The sequence below is a fragment of the Aotus nancymaae genome, unplaced genomic scaffold (assembly GCF_030222135.1).
Source record: "Aotus nancymaae isolate 86718 unplaced genomic scaffold, 86718_ANA_hifiasm-v0.15.2.pri h1tg000058l, whole genome shotgun sequence".
NCBI classification, from domain to species: domain Eukaryota; kingdom Metazoa; phylum Chordata; class Mammalia; order Primates; family Aotidae; genus Aotus; species Aotus nancymaae.
The window spans coordinates 17,743,987-17,759,326 of record NW_026988472.1 but is presented as its reverse complement, the minus strand read 5'-3'; the positions used below and the strand labels follow the sequence as shown (position 1 = coordinate 17,759,326).

Sequence of the window (15,340 nt, the reverse complement as noted above, 5' to 3'; positions counted from 1 at the left end):
ATTAGTTACATGACTGGAGAAGTTAAGGCCCTTTGGAACCCTGAGATTCTATGATTAAACTGTACTTTACTACCTGACCCTTTGGTCAGTCTTCCAATCACTAACAGAAAGTTTTAAATTAGGGGGAAAAAACAGCATTCTTTGAAACTATACTTAGCTTGCAGTTATGCATATTATTGGAAATGATTAACTGGAAGAGAATGTGAAACTAAAAGAAAATTTGAATGTAATTTAATTTTAGAGGGCAATGTGGTGAAAAAATTATTTAAAGAATATAACTCGCGGTGGCTCACGCCTGTAATCCCAGCACTTTGGGAGGCCGAGGCGGGTGGATCACGAGGTCAAGAGATCGAGACCATCCTGGTCAACATGGTGAAACCCCGTCTTTACTAAAAATACAAAAAATTAGCTGGGCATGGTGGCGCGTGCCTGTAATCCCAGCTACTCAGGAGGCTGAGGCAGGAGAATTGCCTGAACCCAGGAGGCGGAGGTTGTGGTGAGCCGAGATTGCGCCATTGCACTCCAGCCTGGGTAACAAGAGCGAAACTCCATTTCCAAAAAAAAAGAATATAACTATGGGCTGGGCACAGTGGTTTACACTTGTAATCTCAGCACTTTGGGAGGCCAAGGCAGGAGGATCACTTAAGCGCAGGAGTTCAAGACCAGCCTGGGCAATGTAGTGAGACCTTGTCTCTACTAAAAATAAAAAAAGTTAGCCAGGTGTGGTGGCACAAGCCTGTGATCCCAGCTACTTGGGAGGTTGAGGTGGGAGGATCACTTGATCCTGGGAGGTCAAGGCTGCAGTGCAGTGTGCCGTGATCATGCCACTGTGCTCTCCAGACTGGGTGACAGAGAAAGATTCTGTCTGAAAAAAAAAAATTACAACTATGACCTATGGTTCATTTTTCAGAAGATAGTCTATGTTGTTACTGCTTGATGTTCTAGCTACAATGAATTGAGTTATATGAAATATGCTGGGTAAGATTGTTTTTGATATTTATTATTTGTAACTGTTTTTCTTTTTATTCTGGCATGGGAATTTAAAAATTATGTTTTGCTTTGGCTAATAAAAAAATTAGCCTGCATTCACATCTGCTTGCTCTTTGCTAATATACAGACTGATGGCTTGAGCAAGATAAATGGAAAAAGGTAAACAGTATGAAATTAAAAATTAGCCATCAGTGTAAACCAGGAAGTGGCTAATCTACACATTTTAGATTTGACTTTATTTGGCCAGTTCAACTTTAAAAAGCACTATGCCTCAAACTTATTTTCTTTGTACACTGTTTTAATCTCTTACAATCTCTTAAGTACTGGAGAAACAAAGAGTAAAAAGATAGAGTCTGTTCTTAAGGGACTAAAATTCTAGTTATGACTATAGAGTTATTAAATTCAAAACTATCTGATGATGCTTTTTTGGGGTTGGGGTGGGGTGGAATGAGGTATGGAACACTGAGTTTGGGCTAATACGTAGCTTGAAAGTTTTACACCAGTCTGAAGGGACCAGGTTTTGATAAAATTTTTTTTAAACAGTCTTACCTCCAGCTACGAGTCCAGACTCCCCTAATTGAATAGCTACCCCAAAGCCCCCAAGTTTAACAGGTGCCGAGTTTTCTTTTGAGGCGAGGAGAACACAGTGGGGCTGAAAAGAAAAACAGACGAACAAACAAAAAACAAACCCAAATATGAGGATTAATTGAAGATGAACAATTCAGTTTACATAAAACTAGGTAACATGATAATATAAGAACACATTAAAAATTTCAAAATTATTTTGGATGCTTGAATTATTTGTCATATTCTCACTCCTGGCTGATTTCTCCAAATATATACCTGTTCCATCCAGTGTTCTTCAGGAATTATTTGCTTGTAAGGTTAGAGTACAGTGCTAAGAATTACTAAGGAAGCATGGATGTTCAAGAAACACAGATATATTTTTCTGCCTTATTATGCAATATTGTCTTCCTTCAAGTGACAGTATAGAGTTCTTTAAGAAAAAATATATTTTATACTTCTTGCCAAAATATTTCTTGAAACCTTTGACTTTACCTACAGAGCCATTGTATCCTGGTTGTTAGGAAATAGTCATGGCCCTTTCTTTGTCAACCCTCCCCAGTTCTCTTTTCTTTGTTTTATTCATTCCATCCTTAAGCCAAGGAGTACTGCGTGGATGGGTCAGATTTAATGATTTTAATTAAACCTTATTCCTAGGGACTTCAATGCTCTTTCTGGGCATGTCTTCTCTGGACCTGCTTTCCTATCTGTGGCGGTGGGAGGTGAGAAAGGAGAAGAGGAAAGGAAACCACTTGGCTGACTTCTAGTCTAGGGCAAAGACATCCTCTCCCCAAGGGATATCCTGCTTGACCAGGGCTCCCTTATATCATGTGATAACTCATTGTTATCACAATGAGTATCATAAAGAGACAAGTCGGTTCTTTGTAGGATGTTGTCCTCTGCATCTGTTTCTTACTGAGAACTAGTTGGCCTGGTGTCAGGAAAGAATTTCATTTTCGGGAGCTCAAATACTGTGCTCCCCAGTATGAGTAAAACTACATCTGACTGGCTCTCAAAATAGGGGCTAGTAAAAAAGCCAAGTCTCTTTAGTCATGGAAGACCAAAAATTTTTAAAAATTCTCTCCTATACTTTCGCATTCATAAAATGACACAGTTTTAGCCAACATGATAATAGGTATGAAAAAAATGTGTGCAATAAAACTGAGCTGGTACACCTGTGTTTGATGATGACATACAGGTGGAAGGAATCCTTACTCTGCCCAATGAGAGCATCAGGATCCTACTTTGGAAGTTATTCTTTCTGTCCAAAGTTTAAAGACCTTTACCATAGTCTAGCTCAAAGAGAGATGAGCCAGGACATATAAGTGTGTATGTGACAGCAAGAGAAAGAAGGAAGGCAAGTGTACAAATGAATAGTGAGCAAACCACAGCATGACACAAAGTAACAAGAAGAGTATATGGGAAAGCAGGCAAACCTCCTCAGAAATCAACTGATAGACTGCTGTTAGAACTTTCTGTGGGTTCAAAGAGAGATCAATGACAACAGACTAAGATGGCAATACCCCTAGCATGATTTTAGTATGGGACACAGCACATGAGCAAGCCTAGAAAAGAATGAACATGATACAGAAGAAAAAAATACAAACTAGACCCAAACAGGGGCTTCTGACCATGCATGTGTAAGTGTTTTTATCACCTTAGGAAGGAGTAGTAGAAGCCTAAATCAGAACTCCAAAGTATGTATACCCTTAATAGTGTGTTGATGATGTTTATGTTTAAGTTGATGTTACAAGGACATCTATATAATTCTCCTCTGTGTAGATTCAGTCACTCTTGAATCCTTAAGTGAGACAAGTTATAAAATTTGAACTTAATTAAGTTAAACTAATTTATGTTTAAAAAGAGATGGGGTCTTGATATGTTGCCCAGGCTGGTCTTGAACTCCTGGCCTCAAGTGATCCTCTCACCTTGGCCTCCAAAAGTGCTGAGATTACAGGCATGAGGTGCCTGGCCTAAAGAGTTGAATTTAAGACAGAAACTAAACAAAGCCATAAATGCCAATTAATAGAATGTAAAGCCAGGTAGTATTACGTGTTAGGAAGTAAAATTAAGCAGGTAAGGAGGTATTATAGGCTTGGGGACCAGAGAACTGCTATTTTAGTTGGGGTCAGAGAAGGCCTCTCTAGTGGGTAATAAGTGAACAGAGGCCAGAATGAAGTGAAAAAGCAAGCCACATGGAAGCAAGTTCCAGGTGAGAAGGATAGCCAACACAAAGGCCCTGAGCAACAAGGAGGGTTGTTTGGAGAAGAAGGAAACCAGTGTGTCTGGAAAGGCATGAGCAAGGACAGAGTGGTGGGAAATGTGATCTGAGAGATGACCAAAGATGTAGGGCCTTGGAGCTGTGGTTAGACCTCTGGGTTTCATGCCGAGCAAGATGGGAAACCACCATAAAGTTTTGAACAGGGGAATACTATTAACAGTTTTAGGTTTTAAAAGGATCACTCTCGCTGCTGTGTAAAGAGATTGTGAAGAGATAGGGAAAAAGGAGACCAATTAAGAGGCTACTGTAAATGCCCAGGCAAGAGAAGATGGTTACTTGGACTAGACTAGAGTGACAGAAGCAGAGATGATGAGAAGTAGTCAAATTCAGTTTGTGTTCTAAAGATAAAGCTGACAGGCATTGCTACTGGATATGAATGTGAGATAAAGAGACAAGTCAGTTATGACAATTAGGTTTCTGGTCTAAGCAACTGAGTGAAAAATGAAGATGCCATTTACTGAAACAGGGAACACTGAGGGAGGAGTTTGTAAGGTGGATCAAGAATTTGGTTTCAGGCTGAGTGTGGTGGCTCACACCTGTAATCCTAGCACTTTGGGAAGCCAAGGCAGGAAGATTGCTTGAGCCCAGAGTTTGAGGCCAGCCTGGGTAACATGGCAAAACTCCATCTCTATTTTATTAAAAAAAAAAAGAATTTGGTTTCATACATATTGAGTGTGAGATTTTATAGGATGAGATTAAGGGGAGGCTGAGATTAGAGATATAAATTTGGGAATCAATAGTACATAGATGGTATTTATAGCCAAGGTAATGAATGAAATTGCCTAGGAAGTTGTAGAGAAGAGTCAGAGGATTGAGTCCTGGTGCACACCAATATCTGAGGTCAGAAGATGAAAATCATCTAGAAAAGAAAACAAGGTCTAGACAGTGAAGCAGGAGGAAAATCAGTTTGGTATCCTAAAGTCAAGTGAAGAAACTTTTTCAAGTAGGGATGATTAGTAGTGATCAGTGTTACTTAGGTCATTTAAAATGAGAACTGACCATTAGATTTGGCGATTTGGAAGTCACTGGTGACCTTGATAAGAGTGGTTTTGTTGGCATGATGAAGGCAAAAATCTCCAGGTTCAGGAGAGAATGGGAAGAGATGATGTAGTTACAGTAAATACAGATACCTTTCAAAGTCTTAGTAGTAAAAATGGAGAAAGTGTGAAGCTGAGGAAGCCTCTTCTTAACATTTACAAGTGGAGAAAACAGATTAATAAACTTCCATGTATCTATCACCCAGCTTTGGCAATTATTTACATTCTTTCAGCTCCTCCCCTGGCCCCTGGGATGTATGGGCAGCTTGCCCATCTCTAGGCAAAAATAAAACAAAAACAAACAACCCAAAAACAAAGACATTCCTTCATTTTTGCTTCATCTATCCTCAACTGTTTACTTCTCCCCAGAAGTATTTTAAAATAAATGTAATTTAGCCTGTTAATAGTTCAGTATTTCTAACACAAAACTTAAAAATAACCATAATATCATTATGTCCAATAAAATGAGCAATACTTCTTTAGTATCATCTAATACCCAGTCCACATTTGGTTTTCCTTGATTGCCTCAAAAGTGTCTTTTCTCTACCAATAACTTGAAGGAGTAGAAGAGACTAAAAAAAAGGAAGAAAGGTCTTATTACGGTTGGTTAGTTCTAGACAGGATCAAGGCCTGTACATTGCATTTGATGTGTATGTCTTGTAAGCGTCTCTTACTCTGTAACAGATCCCCTTTCTTCCCTATGCTTTTCTTTTTTCAATGTTCATGTCATTAATTTTTTAAGATACTAGATAATTTTTCCTGTGGAATATCCCACAATCTGTTCTTGGCCAATGGTACCCACATGGTATCATTTAATGGTCTTTACTCTCCTGTATTTCCTGTAAATTTGCAGTTAGATCTAGAATCTTGATTAGATTCAGATTCAATTTTAGTTTTATGCACTAATACTTCATAGGTGGCATATCTATTGTATTGCATTAGGAAGAACATAGCATCTGGCTATCCTACTTTTAGTGACAGGATTGAGCAGTGGGTTCAGGTGTTGTCTGCCTGACCCATCATTGTAAGATTCACCATCAGGCCGGGCACGGTGGCTCATGTCTGTAATCCCAGCACTTTGGGAGGCTGAGGCAGGCAGATCGGAAGGTCACGAGATCGAGACCATCCCAGCCAACATGGTGAAATCCTGTCTCTACTAAAAATACAAAAATTAGCTGGGCGTGGTGGGACATGCCTGTAATCCTAGCTACTTGGGAGGCTGAGGCAGGAGAATTGCTTGAACCAGGGAGTTGGAGGTTGCGGTGAGCCGAAATCGCACCACTGCACTCCAGCCTGGTGACAGAGCAAGACTGTCTCAAAAAAAAAAAAAAAAAAGATTCACCATCAACTTTTCACTTGATGTTAGCAAATGTTGATACCTAGACCCATAATTAGAGGTTCCAAAATGGAGGTTTTCTTCAACATTTTGTTATGAAAACTACCAAACATACAGAAAATTGAAAGAATTATATTGCAAAGACCCACCTAGATTCTACAATTAAATACTGTTATATTTGCTTTATCAAATATCTATCTCTTTATCCCTGTATCCATCTTACTTTTTACTACACCTTAGCACACATATCATTGAAATTTAGTATTTGCTTAAAATTATGTCTCCACTAAAAAAAAAAAAGTAGCCAGATTTGGTGGCATGCACCCATGGTTCCAGTAATTTGGGAGGCTGAGGCAGGAGGATCACTAGAGCCTGGGAGCTTAAGACTACACTGTACCATAGTTATGCCACTGCACCCCTGCCAGGGTGACAGCAAGAACCTGTCTCTTAAACTTCTATAAAAAGTAAAAAAAAAATAATGTTTAAGATAAAAAATGTATATACTGTGAGATGCACAAAAGTGTACCATTAGAGTTTTGAACTGCATACATCTGTGTAATCCAAATCCCTAAAAAAATTAATTATCTTACAAACGTCCCTCCCTCATCCCCTTCCCCTTCAATCTCTGCTGCCATCTCCCCCTGTGCACCACTACTCTGATATTATTTCACCATAGGTTTGTTTTGCCTATATTAGAACTTCATAGACAGAAAACCATAGAGTATGTATTCTTTTCTGTAAGGCTTCTGTCATTCAGCATGTTTCTGAGATTCATCCACTTTATTGTGATCAGTAGTTCATTTCTTTTTAGTATTGCATAAGTATTCTATTGTATGAATATACCAGTTAGTCCATTCTCCTGTTGATAGACATTTGAGCTATTTCTAGTTTTTGGATATTATAAATAAAACTGTTATAATTTATTTCCAGAATACCAAGTTAGTTGCTAGGCAAGCTCCAAAGGTGACTGATGAGGGGTGTTTTTATTTATTATTACTATGAACTTATAGATTTTTATATATTTAACGTGTTTTAATCAATTGCTGCCTTTACAAATTTTTGTGCTCAAATTGTCCCATTTTGGGCCAGTGGGAGCCCCTTTAAGTCAGTTCTTTTGTATTTTTGTAAGACACCAGGAGTCTGATAACTTCCTTGCTTTCTGTCACAAGATGATGTTCCAGGCTTGTCAAGTCCATTTCTTGCCCCAGATCTGGAATCAGCCATTTATCTACATAGCCCTGTTTCTTTTAGTGTGAAAATGTATTTAAATCCATGATGTGGGCTGGGCGCGGTAGCTTACACCTGTAATCCCAGCACTTTGGGAAGGCTAGGTGGGTGGATCTCTTAAGGTCAGGAGTTCAAGACCAGCCTGGCCAACACTGTCCCTCCTAAAAACATAAAAAGTAGCCAGGTGTGGTGGCACATGCCTATAATTCCAGCTACTTGGGAGGCTGAGGCAGTAGCTTCACTTGAGCCCAGTGAGATTGTGCCACTGCACTCCAGCCTAGGTGACAGAGCAAGATCCGGTCTTAAAAAAATTAATAATAAAAATAAAATAAATAAATCCATGATGTGGGTACTAGGTATATTATGATTCCTGAGTTATTATCACTTTGGCTTTTCAGTGGACAGTGGTGAAAAAATAATGCATTTTTTAGGAGAAAAACCACAAGTTCATACTGATATTTCTTCCTATTTAATTATAGTGTTTTTACTTTAATTCTTTGATTTGACAAGTACAGTTGACCATTGGACATGGATTTGAACTGTGTGAATCCACTTATACATGGATTTTTTTCAATAAAATATACTGAAATTTATTTTGGAGATTCACAACAATTTGAAAAAACTCGTGAACCAATCATGTTGCCTAGAACTATTTTAAAAATTAAGAAAAAGGTGAAGGACGACTTCTGGAATAAAAAAATTAAGAGAAAGCTCTATCATAAATGCATAAAATATATTTAGATACTGCTTTATTATTTAGTACCATAAAAATGTACACAAATCTATTAGAAAGAGTTAAAATTTATCAAAGCTTACACCTACACAGACCGTAAATGGTGCCATTCACAGTCAACAGAAATGTGAACAAATGCAAGATGCAGTATTAAATCATAACCATAAAATTAACTGTAGTATATATTATACTACTGTAATGATTTCACAGCTCCCTCCTGTTGCTATTGTAGTGAGCTCAAGTCTTTCGAGTATTTACTTAATATGTTGTGATGCTGTTTATCTCTGCATGAGCAGTTCATCCCTCCAATAAATTACATATCACAGTAAAATGTGATCTCAGAGTTCTTACATTATTTTCATTGTGTTTAGTGCAATACCCTAAACCATAGGATCCATACAAAGTGCCACTGGTGATGCTAGAAGTGCTTCTAAGAAACACAGAAAAGTCATGACATTACAAGAAAAAGCTAGGGTGAGGTGGGTGGATCACATGAGGTCAGGAGTTCGAGACCAGCCTGGCCAACATGGTGAAATCCCATCTGTACTATAAAAGTACAAAAATTAGCCAGGCATGGTGGCGGGCACCTGTAAATCTCAGCTACTCAGGAGGTTGAGGTGGGAGAACTGCTTGAAACTGGGAGGCGGAGGTTGAAGTGAGCTGAGATCGCGCCATTGCACTCCAGCCTGGGTGACAGGAGCGAGATTCCATCTCAAAAAAAAAAAAAAAAAAAAAGGAAAAGCTGAATTGCTTGATATGTACTATAGATTGAGGTCTGCAACTGCAGTTGGCTGCTGTCTCAAAATAAATGAATCCAACATAAGGACCATTTAAAAAAAAAAAAAAAGGAAAGGAAATTAATGAAGCTGCTGCTGTAGCTACACCAGTAGATGCTAAAATCTTGCTCTTTTTGTGAAAAACCTTTTTAAGTAGTATTAAAAATGCACCTTTTATGTGGGTACAGGATTGACATAAGAAAGGTGTACCTATAGATTCTAACATAATTTGAGAAAAAGCGAAATGACAACTTAAAGCAAAAAGGTGAAGGGGCCAGGTGTGGTGGCTCATGCCTATAATCCCAGTAATTTGGGAGGCTGAGACAGGCAGATTACTTGAGTCCAGGACTTCAAGGCCAGCGTGGGCAGCATGGCAATACCTTATCTCTACTAAAAATATGAAAATCAGGCTGGGTGCGGTGGCTCACGCCTGTAATCCCAGCACTTTGGGAGGCCGAGGTGGGTAGATCACGAGGTCAAGAGATCGAGACCATCCTGGTCAACATGGTGAAACCCCGTCTCTACTAAAAATACAAAAAATTAGCTGGGCATGGTGGCGCGTGCCTGTAATCCCAGCTACTCAGGAGGCTGAGGCAGGAGAATTGCCTGAACCCAGGAGGCGAAGGTTGTGGTGAGCCGAGATCGCACCATTGCACTCCAGTCTGGGTAACAAGAGTGAAACTCTGTCTCAAAAAAAAAAAAATATGAAAATCAACCTAGCATAGTAGCGCGTGCCTGTAGTCCCACCTACTCAGGAGGCTGAGGCAGGAAAATTGCTTAAACCCAGGAGGTTGACACTGTATTCCAGCCTGGGTGACAGAGAGAGACGCTGTCTCAGAAAAAAAAAAAAAAAAAAAGTGAAGGATCTAAAAGCTGGAAAATTAAATGGTAGCAAAAGGTGATTTTATTTTATATATATATGTATTTTTTTAGGAGACCAATTTTTTTTTTTTAAAATAACTATGCCTGGCTAATTAAAAACTTTTTTTTTGGTAGAGTGTCTCGTTATGTTGCCCAGGCTCATCTCAAACTCCTGGCCTCAAGTAAGGCAGATTGGCTGACTCTACTGTTCTGTGCAAATGCAGTTGGGAATTATATCAGGATTGTACTTATTAGAGTTAGCATATCCCTTCTTGCCTTAAATTTTGGTGCTTGCTTCTGTTCCTTATTAATAGATGTCCTTTGTGACATTTTTTTCCCCAGAATAGGGCACTTTTCATCCACATTAACAGTCTGTTCAGGCAGATATTGTTCCTCCTCAATAATTTTCTGAAGAGAACTCATCTGCTGCCTCTTTGTTGACAAAAACTGATCTTCCTGTTATGCTGACATTATTTTAATTTTAATTGTTTTTTTCAGAGGTGGGAGTCTTGCCCTGTTGCCCAGGCTGGAGCACAGTGGCTATTCATAGGCACGATCCCGCTACTGATCAGCATGGGAGTTTTGACCTGCCCTGTTAACAACCTGGGCCAGTTCACACCCCCACTTAAACAAGTTAGTGGTACCCCCATTTTCCGGGGAGATCATACTGATGCCAAACTTTATGTGGACACCTGATTGGCATAATGGACCACATCCCAGGACTCCTGGGCTCTAGCGAACCTCCTGCCTCAGCTTCCTGAGTAGTTGGGACTACAGGTATGTGCCACTGCATCTTGCTATCTTGACATTTTTTTTTATCTTGACATTTTTAAAGCCAAACCTTTTTCTATAATTATCAAACCAGCTGGGAGTGGTGGCTCATGCCTATAATCCCAGTGCTTTGGAAGGTCGAGGCGGAAGGATCACTTGAGGCTTCCTTGAGGCATATAACCCAAAATATGTGTTAATCAAGTATGTTATTGGTAAGGCTTCCAGTAGTAGTTAAGTTTTGGGGAAGTCAAAAGTTACATGTGGATTTTCAACTATGCAGGGATCAGTGCCCCTAACCCCCATGTTGTTCAAGGGTCAACTGTAATCTTGGTACCTAATGATACTAACATAATTACTCATTTGATTTGTGCTTCAGAATGTGTGTGTGTATGAAAGTTTTAAAATAACATTAATACCTACATTATCAATAACAACATCACTGAACGCTGTTTCAGATTTTGTCCTTCTTTTTGACCTTATGATATATCCCACTAGGTATGCCCGGTCAAAATACCATTTTACTACTGAGTAAAGTAAGAATCCATGAGTCTGTGCTGATGTAAATAAATAAGCAAATAAATGAATGGGGAAGGAGGAAAAGCTTTAAGTAGAAAATCAATTAAATGTAGAAGAAATGCTGGAATGGCAGTTTTCATTATCATAACTGATCCAGGTAAGAATCACCAAGGATGCTAACTTGTGGGTGAAAATCTGAAGAGTGATAAGATATTTATGTAATCTCTAAATAGCTCCCTACTGGATACTTATTAATTACAAATGGGAAACTAGTAATTTTACAGGTGAGAAACCCAGCAGAAAGTAGCAAAGTTAACACTGCTTCTAATGGGACTGATTGATAGCATGGGCTTCCTGATATGATGCATTGAGAACTTGGCAGCACTGCTGTGGTATTCCTGACAAAGTACATAACCAGATATAATCATGAAGAAACACTGGGCAAACCGAAAGAGAAACATTCTAGAAATTAACTGGCTTAAGTTCCAGGTTAAAGTGACTAAAGGAGACTGAAAAGATAGACCTTGTTTCATATATATATTTGAGACAGGGTCTGACTCTGTCACCCAGGCTGGAGTGCAGTGGCATGATCTTGGCTCAGTGCAACCTCCACCTCCCGAGTTCAAGCCGATTCTTGTGCCTCAGCCTCCCAAGTAGCTGGGATTATAGGAGCATGCCACTATGCCTAAGTTTTTTGCATTTTTAGTAGACGGTGTTTTGCCGTGTTGGCTAGGCTGGTCTCGAACTCCTGACCTCAAGTGATCTGCCCGCCTTGTCCTCCGAAAGTGCTGGGATTACAGGTGTGAGTCACTGTGCCTGGCTTGTTTTTCTTTTTGCTATAAAGAATATTACTAGAACAACTGATGAAATTGAAACAAGGTCTGTAGAATACATAATGATATTTGGTCAATATAAATTACCTGGTTTTGATAACTGTACTGCAGCTATGTAAAAGAATTCCTTATTTTTAGGAAATATATAAATAAATGGATAACAGTGAGAGATTGAGAAGGTTTTTCTTCATTTCATAAACAAATGAAGAAAAAAATGTTAACACAGGGAATCTGAGTGAAAGGTATCTAGAATCCTCATACTTTTTCTCATAACTTTTCTATAAGTCTAAAATTACATAAAAACAAAACAAAAACCCCTACCCTATTTTAAAGTTACTAAAAGTAATTCTCCTTGTGGTTATGCTTTCACTTTGCAACAGAGTGAGGTTCATTTGTTTTAATTAGATTTTGCCTTAATTTGGTGTTTTAATGATATAAAACATGTACATAGGTTCTAAAGTACAAACTGTAAAACGGATACTATTCAGAGAGGTCTAGCTTTTGCCCTCTTCTCCCATGCCCAATCTTTTCCTCCCCATTGGTAACTATTTTTACTAGTTTTCAGTTTATCCTTCCATTTTTTAAAAATAAAAAATATATATAAATATTCAAAATTTCCACATAACAATATATTCTATAGGTAATTCCATAGTAGTACCCAGCACTTTTTTGTGGAGGTTTTTTTATTTTTTATTTTATTTATTTTGAGACACTCTGTCACCCAGGCTGGAGTGCAGTGGCATCATCATGGCTCACTGCAGCCTCCAACTCCTGGGGCTTAAGCCACCCTTTCACCTCAGCCTCCTGAGTAGCTGGGACTACAGGTGCATGCCACCACACCTGGCTAATTTTTGTAAAGACAGGGTTTCACCATGTTGTCCAGGCTAGTCTTGAACTTCTGAGCTCAAGGGATCTGCCCACCTTGGCTGTCCAAAGTGCTGGGATTACAGGCATGAAGCACTGCACCTGGCTTTTGTTTATTAAAGAGAGACATCTGTATATACCAGCAGAGGTGGACACTGGAAGACAAGAAAGGTTTCTTCTGAGTGCTTCTATGTTCTCAGTGAAATAAAAAGCAATCACCAGGTGGGAGTGAGGAAGGAGTGGTGTTCCTGGCAGTCTGAGAAGAGTACAGGTGTGAAAAAATATTTTCAAGGAATAGGAGAATGAACTGATTAAGCAGTGGTCCTCAAACCTTAGCATCAGAATCATACAGGTTGCTGGGCCCCATCTCCAGAATTTCTGGCTCACAGGTCTGGGATGAGGTCAGCAACATGCATTTTTTTCTTCTTCCTTTTTTTTAGGGACAAGATTTTGCTATGTTGCCCAGGTTAGACTCAAATGCTCCTCCCATCTCAGCCTCCCAAGTAGCTGGGACTACAGGCATGCGTCATCATGCCCAGCTAAGAACATACATTTCTAACAAGCTTCCGAGTGATGTTGATGCGACTGGTTTGGGATCCCTGTTTTGAGAACCACTAGACTAAGGAAATATACTAGAATTGTTGGCAGCCCAGTGGCGCACTTGAGGTTTGTAGTCATAAATTTGAAGTGAGACCAATCAGCATCATTGAGTGTTTGTATCCAGCAGTCCTCATTTTAGATGGCAAGGTTCAGGCCTGGAGTAGGTGGTGAGCTGAATTTAACCAGGGTTGGGCTTTAAAAAGAATGGTGATGTCAGTAATCGATGGCACCAAACAAGCATATACATTTGTTCTTTTCTACTTCTATCTTTATATAGATAAATAACTTACAATACCAACAAGAGAAAGAGGAAGCATGAAGGGAAGAGGTGATATCGAAAATGAGCTAAGAACACAGAGACAAAGCAGAAAGTTCAGAATGAACAGGAAAAAGCTCACATAAAGAAAGAACTAGAAAAAGATTATACTCAAATCTGGTGGTAGCTGTGCTGACTCACATTGAGGAGAAAATGTGGTCACAATATGAGGAAACTGAAGATGAAAACAATTAGTATTTTGAAAAGGGTTGTGTTAGGTGTAGGAAAATAATATAGAAAAAAATATATTCATACTAGATTTTATGAAATAGAATGCACATAGGTAAATATCTATTTAGTCATTAAAAAAATCCTGCTAGGGGCCAGGTGCCGTGGCTCATGCCTGTCATCCCAGCACTTTGGGAGGCCAAAGCAGGTGGATCATGAGGTCAGGAGTTCGAGACCAGCCTGGCCAAAATGGTGAAACCCCGTTCCTACTAAAAATACAAAAATTAGCAGGGCATGGTGGTGCACACCTGTAGCCCCAGCTACCCAGGAAGCTGAGGCAGAAGAATTGCTTGAACCCCGGAGACGGAGGTTACAGTGAGCCAAGATTGCACCATTGCACTCCATTCTGGGTGACAGAGCAAGACTCTGTCTCAAAATAATAATAATAATTAAAAAATAAAACAAAAATAAAAATCCTGCTAGGATCTTGAAGAGATATATGCATACTCATGTTCAATGCAGCATTATTCACTTAGCCAAGAGGTGGAAGCAACCCAAAAACAGATGAATGCATAGGGAAAATGTGGTGGATATACAGTGGAATATGATGCAGTTTGATAAAAGAAGGAAATTCTGTAACATGCTGCAACACAGATGAACCTTGAGGATATTACACTAAGTGACATAAACCTGTCACAAAAGGACAAATACTGTGTGATTCCACTCGTATTAAGTGTCCAAAGTAGTCAAAATCAATGAAACACAAAGAATCATGATCGTCAAGGGCAGTGGAAGAGAAGAGAAATAGTGTTTAGTGGTACAGGGTTTTAGTTTTGCAAGATGACAAACTTCTAGGAACTGTTGCACAATAATGTGAATATACCTAACACTACTGAATTGTACACTTAAAAATGGTTAAGATGGTAAATTTAACATTACATATTGTACCACAATAAAAGAAAATCCTTCCAGACCAATACAGTAACCACTTTCCTTCTCAGAGGTTCTAAGGGGAAGTAAGAGCTACAAAACATTTTTATTCTGGCAATTAAAAAATATCCTGTCCCATATACCATATTTATAACAAACTAAAAGCTCTGGAGAATAATGTTCAGAAGAGTGTACCCAGAAATAATTAAATGTTAGCTACAGCCCAATGAGTTAAATATTTAGTGTAAACAAAGCTGCAGGATAACAATTATGGGGAAAATAAAAACTAACTCTTCTTCATTTCAAATAACAACAAAAAAAGGGAAATAACACTAAACTGCAGAGCCAGCAGTTAAATAATTGGACAGATAGTGGTTAAATTTTGGACTAGAATCAAAACTAATACTGCAGAATCCCATCATCATTTTGTTTAAAATCCAGGTGATGTTTTAATTTGCTTGGGAGAGTTTATCACAGTGATAAAAAGGGGAGAATACCATCAGAAATCTCATCTAGTCTTAAGATTGTTTTAGCAAA

The 15,340-nt window shown here is 38.8% G+C and overlaps 1 protein-coding gene across 13 annotated transcripts in view; it reads right to left on the bottom strand.

Moving 5' to 3' along the window:
* Positions 1-15,340, bottom strand: part of CASK (calcium/calmodulin dependent serine protein kinase) — a 427,869-nt gene that overhangs the window by 138,809 nt on the left and 273,720 nt on the right. For all 13 annotated transcript variants that reach the window (XM_012448141.2, XM_012448142.2, XM_012448153.3 and 10 more), the window contains exon 6: positions 1,540-1,642. In XM_012448141.2, the coding sequence (XP_012303564.1) occupies positions 1,540-1,642 (103 nt within the window). The remainder of the gene's footprint in view (positions 1-1,539; positions 1,643-15,340) is intronic.